General features: G+C 46.6%; 1 protein-coding gene across 1 annotated transcript in view; it reads left to right on the top strand.

Annotated features, from left to right (window-relative positions):
- The window catches only part of Chchd6 (coiled-coil-helix-coiled-coil-helix domain containing 6), a 226844-nt gene that overhangs the window by 17155 nt on the left and 196875 nt on the right, over positions 1 to 12814 (top strand). Inside the window, 3 exon segments of the mRNA NM_001106608.1 lie at positions 2774 to 2966; positions 6502 to 6571; positions 8183 to 8321. Coding sequence (NP_001100078.1) covers positions 2774 to 2966; positions 6502 to 6571; positions 8183 to 8321 — 402 coding nt within the window.

Below are 12814 nucleotides of genomic sequence, written 5' to 3'. Positions count from 1 at the left end.
ATTTAGCTGTAAGTTCAACCACACAGGATGCTTGTTGAGGTTTGCCGGTTGCTATGTATTATATTGCTAAATTCTATACCTAGAGGTCTAGGCCATGAGTGACTTCTCATGTTTACAAGCTTTTATTGTGCAAACCTTGTTCCTTGATTTAAAACCATTGGTTAAATAATATTGGCTTTGACAACTACTGGGGGGTAACCCCTAATCTACTCTTCTAACTGCTGGCCTGGCTACTTCCCCAGTGGTGTAGCCCAGATACTTGCTGTTTCTCCTGGCTATGTGTTCATGGTCCATTTTCTTTCATGGCAGCTTCTTCTCTCCCTCTTCTTCTTCTTCTTCCTTCTCTGGTCTCTCTCTCCCCCAACTAGGTCATTCCAAACCCTTATACCTCTAATCCCACCAATAATTGGCTGTAGCCAATTTTATTAAACCAATAGTTTTAAATCAAGGAACAAGGTTTGCACAACAAAAGCTTATAAACATAAGTCACTGTAGGCCTAGACCTTCAGGTATAGAGTTTAGTATTACAATGCATAACAACAGATCAAACCTTAACAGGTGCTAGGTCTGATGAGTGAGCCTCCGGCTGCATCATCTCATGGCACTTCTGTAGAAGTCCGATTTCTAGAAGAACATGTTAGAGAGACATCATATTCCAGACTGCCAAAGAGTGGACAAGAGTAATGGTTGTCCCAATGCACGTCTTACAAGTCTGTCACCTTTCAGCATGGTCATACTGAACCATGGCCATAGACAAACAGGTTCATTCTGGGCCTTCTGTTCTTTTTTCACTGATGGGTGGGATTGCCCTCTATCATTAGTTACTTTATTTTATATCCTTATTTATTAATATAATAATAATAATAATAATTATTATTATCATATCTTCAGTTATTAATTCACAGTTAAAGAAATGATCGTGGCAAGAAAAAAGTAAGGCATAAACCCACATACAAATACACATAGATACACATAAACATGCATACACATCTTAGTTTGGGTTTTATTGCTATGAAGAGACACATTGACCCAGGCAACTGATACAGGCAAGCATTTAATTGGGGCTGACTTATAGTTTCTGAAGTTCAGGCCATCATCATCATGGTAGGAAGCATGCATTGTGCAGGCAGTCTTGATGGAGTTGCTGAGATTTCTACATCTTGATCCAAAGACAACAAGGAGGCAGCCAGCAGGAGGGTCTGAATCATACTGGTCAGACCTGAGCATGTATGTGAGACCTCAAGGCCCCACCTCTAAAGTGACATACTTCCTCTAACAAGGATTCCGATAAGGCCATACCTCCTAATACTGCCATTTCCCCTGGGCGAAGCATATTCAGGCCATCACAAATGTACCTTGCCCATTTCCTCTCCAAGACTTTGGTGTGGGGCTATGTGACTTGCCCTTCTGAGCAGAACCTGTGAATTCATGTGTGCAGAGGTGTGAAAATGACTGGATTTGTGTTTATACATGTGCATGTATGTATTCAGTTTAGTTAGATTTGTTTGCATCTCCAGAGTCAGTGTCTTTTTACTGCTTTGAGATACAGAGTTCCAGGACTTGCTAATGGTCAGCAGCGGGTCACGCTCCTTCCTGATGGTGCCTACATGCCTTGTCTCAGTCTTCTTCAGTGGCTCCTGATGTTTCACAGGATGTATGCACTGAGTTCTTTAATGATTTCCCCTCCCAGATGTTCATATTCTGCAGCTTTTTTTTCTATGCCTTTTGTTTTTTGAGGCAGGGTTTCTCTGTGTAACTCTGGCTGTCTTGGGACTCCCTCTGTAGACCAGGCTGACCTAGAACTCAGAGATCTAGCCTCTGTCTCTCAGGTGCTGGGATTAAAAACGTATGCCACCACACCCAGTCCTGCTGCAGTGTTTTGGTTTTGTCTGTCTCCTACATTGAGCATCCTAGCACAGCCCTTCCCTCGCAGGGGACTGCTTTCTTTCCATAGGTATCTGGAAGTAGGACTGCTGACTGTGCCTTTTGTCCTGAAGCCATTTTTAATGTCTTTCCCTCAGCTGTGCTTTATGATGTCCTGTGAGTGTTAGGCACTTAATAAATATTTACTGAAGTGAACTCAAGGGTTTGTATCTGGGATTTATCTCTAGCTCACTACTTCATCTATGTAAACTGTTTTATGATACCCTCATGCCCATTTTACTTTCTTTGAAACAAGTGAGCTTCTCAGTTATGCAGGCTTCATTAGGGGAATCAGGTGAAATGAATCAACAAGTATTCTGATTATCTTCCCTGTGTGGCGGCTGGAGCAGGTGAGGAATGAGTGCCATTTGGCCCAGTGCTGGAGCTTTTCACACACCAGCCAGCCAGGCCTGCTGCCTCCCTGGCATGCATTGGACCGGTGGGCACAGGGGCATGGGAAATGGCACTTCACCTGAGTGAATTGGAATGCTCCTGTGAGAGGAACATGTGACAGCCCTCGATGGAGCCCTGATGATGGACTTCGGAGGCCATTGGGCTGCTGAGGCCGAGGGGGTCAGTGTGAGTGCAAAAAGGAAGGGATTTGAATCACGTAACACCAGGGTAGGGTGTGTGTAGAGAGTGACAAGATAGAAGAAGAAGGTGCCAAGTCCAGCCGGCTTCCCTGAGATAGACTTGGAATTCCAGGTGGGCTGGCACTGGGCCACCATGAGAGGCTTTTGAGTAGAATTATATTACTGGGCTGGTTTTCAGAAAACTTGAGTAGTTCTGGGGCGTGAATTTTCAAGGTTTCTGTGATGTAACTTTGCCTGTTCTTCTCTTCTTCACAAAGCTGTCCGAAAGTGTTGTGAACCGCATGAAGGATTGCAGCCAGCCTTCAGCAGGGGAACAGCTGGCTCCTGGTCCTGGTCCTGAGTGCTCCGTTCCTGTGCCCACTGTCCCTCAACCAACCATTCCAGTGCTTACTGTTCCTTCACCCTCTGTATGTGGGCCCGCAGAAGGCACCTATAAAGCCCCTCAGGGAGGTATGTTGGGAGAGTGGGAACAGAAATTGGGAGAGATATGCCTGGCCACTGCTAGGCTTGCCTTTCTCCTTGAATGATATGAGTCAGTGCCTTCTGAGACAATAGCCCTCCATGCAGCAGACACTGTCTGGTGTGGTCTAGGCTGCAGCATAGTCAGAGCTTCTGCACAGTGTTTTCATGTCTGCACATAAAACAATAAAAGATGAGGCAGAAGGTTGTGGTCTGACAGCTCAGGTAGGAAGCCATCTGCTTTTTAGGACCCAGAAGAAGCAGAAGTGTCAGTCACTCAGTTGTGGCAGCTCTAGTCTAGCTGCTAGTCAAAGAATGCAGTATATGAAAATGGGTCGTTGGGGTACATTAGTGTTGTACTGGCCTCAGACACCCTGATCCGACCCTTCCAAGATTCCTTGGCCACTGTGGAACTGGCATCTATTGAGCTCTTCCCCAACAATTGCTTGTAGCAAATACAAAGAAGCAAAAAGCCTTGAATAGAAGGCTATGAGGAACAGTAGAGACAGGGTATTCAGAAGGCTTTGGAGTGCTTGCTGTTCTAGTCAACGAACCCCTATGAGAATGTGGTCTGTTACTTAGAATTTGTGTTTTGTTTGTTTCTGTTTTTGTTTTCTGAAGTAGGAGGCAGACTGCAGAAGGCAGACTGGGCCCAGGGTAGCCCCTGGGTGTTAGTTTTGGCGTGTGGCCTCAAGTTGCTGCTGCCCTTCCTACCCATCTTCTTTGAGGATTGTAGTAGAGACTAGGAGTGTCCACTTTTGTTCAGTAGCATTGCCGGGACACAAGGCAGCTAGACATCTCTCTCTCTGAGAGTGCACACAGCTCTGATTAAAGTCCATACATTCACCCTAGGGCTCATAACATGGTATCACTATGTCACATCAAAAGCTCATACCAGCTGCCTAAGGCCTGGGGTAGTGAGATAGGCAGAGGCTACCTGCATATGGGAAGACAAGGCTGTGGTGGGTGAGATTTTCAGGCAGGTAAACAGTAGGAGCAGAAGCTTAGAGCTGGGGTACAGCCTGGTCTGTTGAGGATGTAGAAGCAGTTTGCTCTCTCCAGACTACAGACTACAAAGGAAGGGGAGACATTGGTTGTGCTCACCTCCAACAGTGGCTGGAGGGCTCTGACACTCCTCTCACTGTGTTGTAAGCCTCAGGGCTTCTCACAGGTCCTAGAGCCAATCAGAGCCTGGATTTCACTCTGAGATCTTAGTGAAAGGGCTGCATAAGCTCACCTTCCCAGTCTCCATCTCCATCTTCTACCCAGCATGCCTCTTCCCTAGGATTCTTTTGCCCTAGAGATGAGAGAGACTGAAAGAGGTCTAGCTTGACCCAGTGAGCTTTAATAAGCAGATTAACTGAAGAGGGAGAGAACCATGGGAAAATGAGAGTGTCACAGTGCATTTGTCATTGCAACTGTGGAAAACACACAGACTTCAGTCTCACTAAGTTCCAGCTGTTTGAAAGGAGTAACAGGGCTTCAGTTGTCATTTAGTTTTAGCAATAACAAAAGATTTTGCCGAGCGTATTTTAAGTTTCTCAGTGTAGAAAAAGATTTGACAGGAGTGGACCAGGCTAAAGTGGACTAATTTTAAGGTATCTCCTAAGTATAGTTTTTCCTTTATGTTAGTGATAGAACAACGTTAGAAAACATGGTTACAGTTAAATCATTCCCTCACACCGTTGCTCAGGTGCAGGAGCCAAGGCCATCGACATGAGCGGGGTTTCAGCCATAGCAGACTGCAAGGAAGGTGGAAAGCTCTAAGCAATTAGTCAGTTTAGAGGAGAAATAAGTGGTTAACAGATGACAGGAGGGGAGAACAGAATGCCGACAGAGTGCTGCCATTTGGTGTGTGGAGCATGTGGAAAGTCTTTATGATGGCTCAGGTGAGAATGAGCACAGGACAGGTTTGCTGGAAAAGTTCCTTATCACTGATACTTGCAGAAAGATTCTAGAAGATGCTTAGTCCTGAGGGATCAGGGAACCTGGTGGGTCCCACAGGAGGGAGGTTAGTGGGTCAGTGCCTCATTTTCTACAGCCAGGAAGCATTGCTGGTCTTTTCTGCTTTGTGGGTCTTCTTTTTTCCATCCTTTATCCCCACACCCAGTTTCACTCCCATCACTAGTAGGAGAGAAGGATAAAGGGGAAAGAGAGAGAGAGATCCCTGAATCTAATTTCTTTCCTCTTACTCTTTGAGCATGAGTACTAACAACCTTCAACCAACCCCCTTGAATAATCAACAACCACCAGGGCCCCTCACATTTATATACACTCTGAAAAGTTTCCAATATTCCAAATGTCACACAATCACAGAAACTATCTGGGAAAGCAGCTGGGAAAACCATGCCTTTCCTAGAGCACGAGGCAAATCATAGGTGCTACAAACAGTTCAAAGTGGGCCCCCCCCATAACCCCACACCTGGGATTAAAACAAAAGCACATTCTAGTAGTGTTCCTGTGTGTGTGTGTGTGTGTGTGTGTGTGTGTGTGTGTGTGTGTGTGTGTTTAAGAAACCAAAATTCCAAAATTGTCACTGTAGGGAAGGGTATTTTTCAGTTGGGAAAGAGAACATTTATTATTTTTTTGAGTTAGGGTCTCATGTAGCCCAGGTTGGTCTTGAACTCTTTGTGTAGCTGAGGATACCGTTGCACTCCTGGTCTCCTGTCCCAGCTCTCCAGTGTCAGTATCACAGGTATGCATCATAGTTGGTGTACAGGTGCTGGGAGGAACCTAGGGCTTCTGTTAGCAAAACAGAAGGGTGCTTGGAAAGCACCCTACCAACTGAACTAAAAAAGGAGAAATTCCTATCAGAACCAAAACCAAGCAACACCATTTGTACACAAACACAGCCTTCAGGAGTGAGTGGGAAGAGCGTTACTGTAGAGTGCAGATCCAGCAGCAGCCTTCCTCTGCCTCAGTCCCAGCTGAGGAAAGCCTGGTATATTACCGAGGAGCATGAGGTCTGCCCTCTTCAGATCTCAGCTGTGCCACTGCCCTCACATGAGTGCGTGTGGCCATTTTGGACCTGCTTTTCCTCCTGGGTTGGAGTAGCAGACCTGTGCGTCCCCTTCCTGGCCCTTTGTTTATAGTTGGTGCAGTTGTTCTTGCCTTAGAATCTTGGGCTAGAGGTGGGGGACTCAGAGAGGACACATGAGTTTGGAAAGATGGAGGCTGGGGAGGGGAGGAGTGACAAGATCTTCACTGTTGTCACGAGAAAAGTCTCTAACAACCCAATAGTCTAGATAATTCTAGAGGTAAATAAGTCTCTAACAACCCAATAGTCTAGATAATTCTAGAGAGCACCACACTAGCATTAGGAGTTTGTAGAAATGGATGCTGTTTTCAGTCGCTGTAACTAAATACCATAGGTGAGATAATTTATAAAGAAGTAAATTTCTACAGTTCAAGGGGCTGGGGACGTCCAAAATCAAAGAGCATTTGGTCAGGACTTTATTTCTGATGGGAACTGGGTAGAGTCCCAAGGCAGCATAAGATATCACTTTTTCCTCTGGTTCCTTTGCAGACTTTAAAGTGTCCAGGGCAGAGAGTAGTGATGGCCAGCAGTCCTCAGCAGTGAAGGAGGATCTCAAGAAGTAAGCCCAAGAGTCTGTATCCCCTTGCTGCCCCCAACCCGCAAAGCTGCTTTCTTCTGGTGCATCCCACGCCTACCCCTGACACCTGGAGCACAGTGCCTCATATTTTGTGTTGTCTTGTGTTGAAACACAGTGCCATGGTGGCTCTGGTCCATGAGAAGGGCACAGGGGAATTGGTTACCAAAGATGGATTCTTAAAAATCCATCCTTAAAATCCAGAATTGAAGAGGCAGGATCTTGGAAGAACGAAGGAAGTGGAGTTTGCCCAGTTCTGTGTGATGAACTTCCTGCCAGCACGGGCCATGACCTTGAGAGCTCACAACAGTAATGAAACAGCACCTCTGTTCCTAGGATGTGCACAAAAGTGGCCAGGGCACAGAGGCAGCTTCCTGACTTGTTGACCCACTAGTTGTCACCTGGAGAAATCACTGCCGAGGAGGATGTTCTTAGTGGGGGCATAGTCAGGAGTAAGCACAGTGCCTGCCCTCTGTGCTCTCTAATCCTGGGCTTCCACACCATCCTTGAGGAAATGCCCTCTGTATGGTCCCAGGGCTGAGTCTCAGCCTGTGGACAGGATCAGCCCTGGCTGGGGGTTTGCCCTCCGGCAGGACAACCTAGGTAAAGACTCATGGTCTCAAAATTTACCCTCCTATATCCCAATGGTATCTCCAGGAAAGTACAACCCTCTCTGCTCCCTTCAGTAACTTTTAATAATTTTAAAGTAATTCATGCTGATAAAAGATTAAAAAAAATACATAAAACCAAACCAAATCCCCATAGACTCCTCATCTCAGTTTGACGGCTGCTCCTCTGTGTCTCTTGCACTTGCTGTCTTTACCTTAACTCTGCATATTAACATCATAGGCATTTTCATATCTTGCTGCTTTACTTTCTATTATAATTACTTTCCATCAGTTATACCTGTTTTCAGGCATGTTTATTGCTAATCAGATTGTTTGTTCATTCTCAGTTTTTAGATTCAACTTGTTACATATACATCCAAGTTAGCACTGAGACTGTGGCATAGCATTTCATGATGCGTGGCCTTTTCTCTACTGTGACTTTGCTGAATGCTGCATGTGCTATTTTACTTCTGTGAACAACACAGAGAGCATCTTAGTCCTCCTAGCTTTTATTTGCTGTGACACACTAGCAGGATAGGTCAAAGAATAGAACTGTACTCTGGACAAAGTTAGATTTTTAAAACCCAAAAGTGCTGCTATCTAAAACCTTCAGGCTTTCAGCCGAGCAAGAAGGTCATACCCAACCCTGCCTACTTGATTGAAAGGATGGCTCACAAGGGATTCAGCCCTGCCCTGACACACTTCTGGTGGCAGCTGACTGCCTGTTCTTTGCCTATGGCTAGCTCTCCTGTTCTTGATCTGAGTTGTCCTAAATGTCATTGTCTCCTTACTTCGGGGCTGTCACTGAAGTTTCCTTTCCCTCAGGTGCAAGAATTGGCTTGTGGTTTCCTATTCTGTTCTGGGCAGCCAAGGACTGGAAACCCCATCCCTGCTTAGATAGGTGCAATGAGCAGGCAAGTCTTTTCCTGCCCATGTTCTTCTAGCCATGCCTTCTGTGGCAGCTTCTCTCTGTTTCTCTTTGGCCTAGGTTCCAACAGGAGCAGCTGGCAGTCCAGGATGAGCTGGTCAAGGTGGCAAGAAAGGAGAAAGAGGCAACTGAGAAGCACTTGAAGGCATCCCTGCCCAAGAAGAAGGCCACCCACGAGCAGCAGCAGTCAGATCGCCTAGTGAGTGTCTTTCTGAGCTGGCCAGTCTGCCAGTGTGTGCAGGAATGGGCGGCAGAGGCCTTGCGCTGGAAGCTCAGGCTGCTCCACAGCTGGCTACATCAGCTGCGGCTTTGAGGTGTTTTCTAGGCACTGGCAATTTGGAGTCTTCAGACTCCTGACTCACTGATTTGCTTTGCTACCTTGTCAAAGTCCATTCTTGTGGCTTCAGGCCTCTAGAGCCATGGGGGATCGAGAATCTCATTTGTCATAGCTATCACTATGAGGTATGAGGGCTGCAGTCCTATGTGTGTCAGGAGGACATAGGGGTTAGGTTTGGGGGCATGCAGTGTATGATACCAAGAGCATCATTTTCATAGCAAGACAGCCCAGATTCAAAGCCTGGCCCTTTGCTTAGAGCTTCAGCACACTGAGCCTTGTTGGAGGATCATGATGCTCACACACAGGATTGCCCCAGGGGTCAGGGATAATAGCTACCCAGGGCTTAGGAGGAGCTGGCAAACAATGAAGGACTGTTGCTACTGTTATTAATGCATCTAATTGATCGGAGCTGTTAGTCAGGATTCTTCAGCTTCAATGCAAAGTTTATTTTACAAGTGAGGTGTCTAGAAGCACCTGGTGGGCCAGTTCAGCAGCTGCTGGCATCATCAGGGATTCGGCACTCCTCCTTCCCACTGTTTCCTCAGGGAACCAGTCACACTCAGGATGATTGTTGCCACAGCCATGGTAGCTGCTGCCCCCTCGTGATGTATCAGCCAGGACAGGTTGCTTAGAGTGCTACCTCCCAGCAGCATTTGTCTTCCAGTCCATTGGTCTGAATTGCACTGGGTGACCAGGGCTAACATTCAGACACAGAAGGACTAAGGAGACTGTGCTATCTGAAGCTTGGATCCTTTCATTGCCATGGTTGAGAAGTGGACAGACAGACCCAGGCTGATGGCAAGTGGGGTAGTCTGGCTGTTGGCAGCATCTAATGACACTTGCTTTGGAGACCATGGGTTTGAGACTAGGGCCAGTTTTGCCTCAGTTAGTAGGTCAACAGCCTCTGTACACAGAACAGTGAAGAAATTGGGATGAGATTGTAACTCTGGGATGAGATGAGCAGAAGGAAAAGCTAATGGCCCTGACAGTCACACAGTGCGTGGAATGCTCTGGAAGGTGGAAGTCCTTGGCTCCTGGCCCTCGAGACAGGGAGAAGATAGACGTTTGGAAGAGGCGAGTTGGTTCCAGCCCAGTGTTAAGTGGCAGAGATGAGTTATTTGGGAGCGTTGCAACCTGTGGTAGGCAGAAATGACATTGACCTTTACCCTGGGAAGATGGGCAGCCACTGGGACTAGGAAGCAGTTAGGACATATGGTAGGATACAGGATGAGAAGGTCAAGGCCGGGCAGCCTGACAGCCAGTAGTACAGAAGATCACTTTACCGAGATATAAGGTTAATCATGGACCAAGCAAGGCAGGCGTCATTCACTTGGGACAGTTCTAGAGCAGAGCATGCTGTCTGCTTCGTTCTCACTTGAAGGTGATAATTAGTGAAGGGAGTTCACAGCCTTCCTTCCCTCTACCTGCAAAGGAGGTTCCCTTCTGCCTCCGCTTTCTGACTGTCTCTAGGGGAAGCGTGGTGAGTGCTGAGTGCTCTGGGTGCAAGTGAGTAGATTTCGTTTTCGTGCTTGTACTGAGTTGCTACCTTAGGATGAAGAGAATGTGTCCCTGCCAGTTTCTCCCAGTTTCCTAGATGGGTGTTGTCCTCTGCAAACTACTCCCAGGGAATAGTAGAGCAAGTCCCTTCAAGCTGAAAATATTTTATGTACTTTTGTAGGCATTTCTACTTTTGGCTACTCAACATCTTTTTCTCCTGTCACTGGAGTTCAGATCTTCTTTCAGGAGCTTTTCTGTCTCCCGTGGTTGTGGCCTCAGTAAGATTCTAATTTGGTGCCTCTGTGGAAACTGGATCTGGGCATATGTCTCAAGTTCAGCCAGGGATAGATAAATAGCCCCTTCCTAGGGACTTCAGTCTGAACTGAGTACAGAGGGAGAGTGGGAGGCCAGGGCGGCAATTATTTATTGCAGCCTAGGTGGGCTATGAGGCTCCTTATGCTGTTAGGTTATGTCTTTTGCTTTTTCCAACCCCTCCAGGGTACTGTTGTTTTTTCTGCTCCTCCTGCCATCTTGAAGATCATGTCATTTGCTGAGAGCTATCAGTTCATTGTTTTTAAGTTTGCTAGAGTTGTTTTCTGCTGGGCAGTGCTGCAGCAGGTGCACCTCTTATCCGAGGACCTGTGGCAGATACATCATCGAACTGTCTAGAAGAGATGTTATAGCAGCTGGTTCTGGAGACCTGCAGTCACCTGTGGAAGGGAACTAAGGCACCTTTTTGTGTCAGCAGTTAAAGTGGTGGGCAGGTGCTCTTGCATCAAAGGAAGCAGCTCGCTGTGGATGGTAGGGTTGGCAAGTGCTTTCAGTAGAGAATATTTTATCTGTGGTACATTTAAATGAGAGGGAAAAAGCATTTAAATGAGAAGAGAAAAGATGGAGAAAAAACCTGAACTAAGTATGGAGATTTTTTTTTTTCTCCTTCGTGCATGCCTTCCATGCCTTCTGCATACAAGTGCTGAAAGGCTAGGGGTTGATTGGTAGACTTCAAGACAGAGCTCCCATGGCCTGGTAGTCTGGAAATGTGTGTATGCCAGAGCTGCTGCTTGCTCTGGAAGCAGGTAAACCTGAGGCACACCCAATGACTGTTGGAGTGAAAAGCCTCCTTAGGGCCTCTGTGACTCAGTGTCCCTAAGTCACACATCCTTGGACCTGTTGCCCTGTCTGGACATAATGAGAGGCATCAGGTATTTGATGTGTTCTTCTGCCATTGCTGTTTGCCTCTCACTTTTATAGTATTGATTTTTCATCCTCTTCTGCATGAGGGAACAATTATGCTCATTATTGGGAAAAGTTCATAAAACTAATGAGAAGGAAAAGTATAAGTTTTATAACTTGCTTCTGCTGACAGAAGTGTTAATGTTTCCCATCTAATGCAGCAATAATGAACAGTTCTGTGTGCAACACCTGCTCCTGCCCTTGCAGCTGAGTCCAGCCCCAGCTCCATTATGGATGAAGGCCATGAATGTCATTGGAGCCTATGTCAGCTGAGAATTTCCCTTTGTGTTTGTGGAGGAAGCCTGGAGTTCAAGTCAAACACTCTGGCAGAAACAGTTGAGAACGAAGTGGTTTAGGGAGCTGAGTCTTCTGTTCTGAGGCATAGTGGATTGAGAAATGAAGTCCTGGCAGAGTGAGCATCACAGTTTTATCTGGGTGGGGATTAATAGGTATGAGAGCTCTCAGTGCACCCAACACACCCAACAGCACAACTCCTTCCACCCTCCCTCTCTCCCTCCCTCCTTTCTTCCTTTCTTCTTCCATTCTTTTGTGAGTCAGCCAACCCCCTCCCCCAGCATAGCACTCTAGGCACTGAGCTAGTTTTCTAATAAATGGAGATACTAGGCTGCTCCTGTGCTTAAGCAGGTGTATTTGTTAGGAGAGTGACAGAGTCTCATGAGGGACATTACAGAGTTGAAAGGAGGGACTGGAAGATGCTGGAGAAGAAGGTGATGAGCTCTTGGAGGATGAGAGAGGCCTCGAGGAAAAGGAGACAGTTGAACTGGAACTGAAAGATGAGTAAAGGTGCTAGGTGAGGAAGATGAAGGATGCTGGGGCTGAATGAGCCTGAGACAAAGGCTGGTGAGGAGGGGTTGAGTCTCTGGCCAGAGTGGAGGGTGCGACAAGCAGGGAGGCCACTGAAGCCAGTGTGCAGTAACATTCAGGAAGGTTGAGGGAGAACTTGATACAGAAGGAAAGAGCTCAGCATCAGCTCTGGGAAGTACTCAGTTCCAAACCCAGCCATGGTGTCAGAAGCTCTTAGAGTTGGTAAGCCTCTCCATTCTCAGATGTGGCCAGGCTAAGCCTGAGAGTTCGCCTGAAGTTCACCTAAAGACTGGCTATTTTGTCGACTCCTCAGATAAGGTTCTTTCGGTCATTATCATGGTTCTTGCATTGTTTGATTATTTGAATGCTTCCAGAAACTGCCACATACTTGAGCTGTGTGAATCTCTAGCTTATGATGTGAGGAAAACATTAAGAAGTTGCAATTTTCAAAAGTTAATATGGCAGAAGTTTTAATCCTTCTCCTAAATGTCCCCCTCATAGTTTTGTAGGCCTTCCCACAGGAACCGTTAGAGAGCGAGAACTATGTGGTGGTGCGCTGGTCTCTTCACTCAGCATGTAGACAGTGATTGGCTGCTTAACGGCAGGTCTGGAAGGCTACTGCCCTGCAGTGACAATTTTAGAATTTTGGTTTCTTAAACACCCACCCCAACACACACACACACACACACACACACACACACACACACACACACACACTAATGTGCTTTCCTTTCAATCCCAGGTATGGGGATGTGGAGCTGCTTTGGAAGCAGTTTATTATGATTTGCCATATGCTCTAG

This window comes from Rattus norvegicus, chromosome 4, assembly GCF_021556685.1.
Source record: "Rattus norvegicus strain SHRSP/BbbUtx chromosome 4, alternate assembly SHRSP_T2T, whole genome shotgun sequence".
In the NCBI taxonomy this organism is placed as follows: domain Eukaryota; kingdom Metazoa; phylum Chordata; class Mammalia; order Rodentia; family Muridae; genus Rattus; species Rattus norvegicus.
Note: the sequence above shows the minus strand (reverse complement) of the source record. Positions and strands in the feature narration are given on the sequence as shown.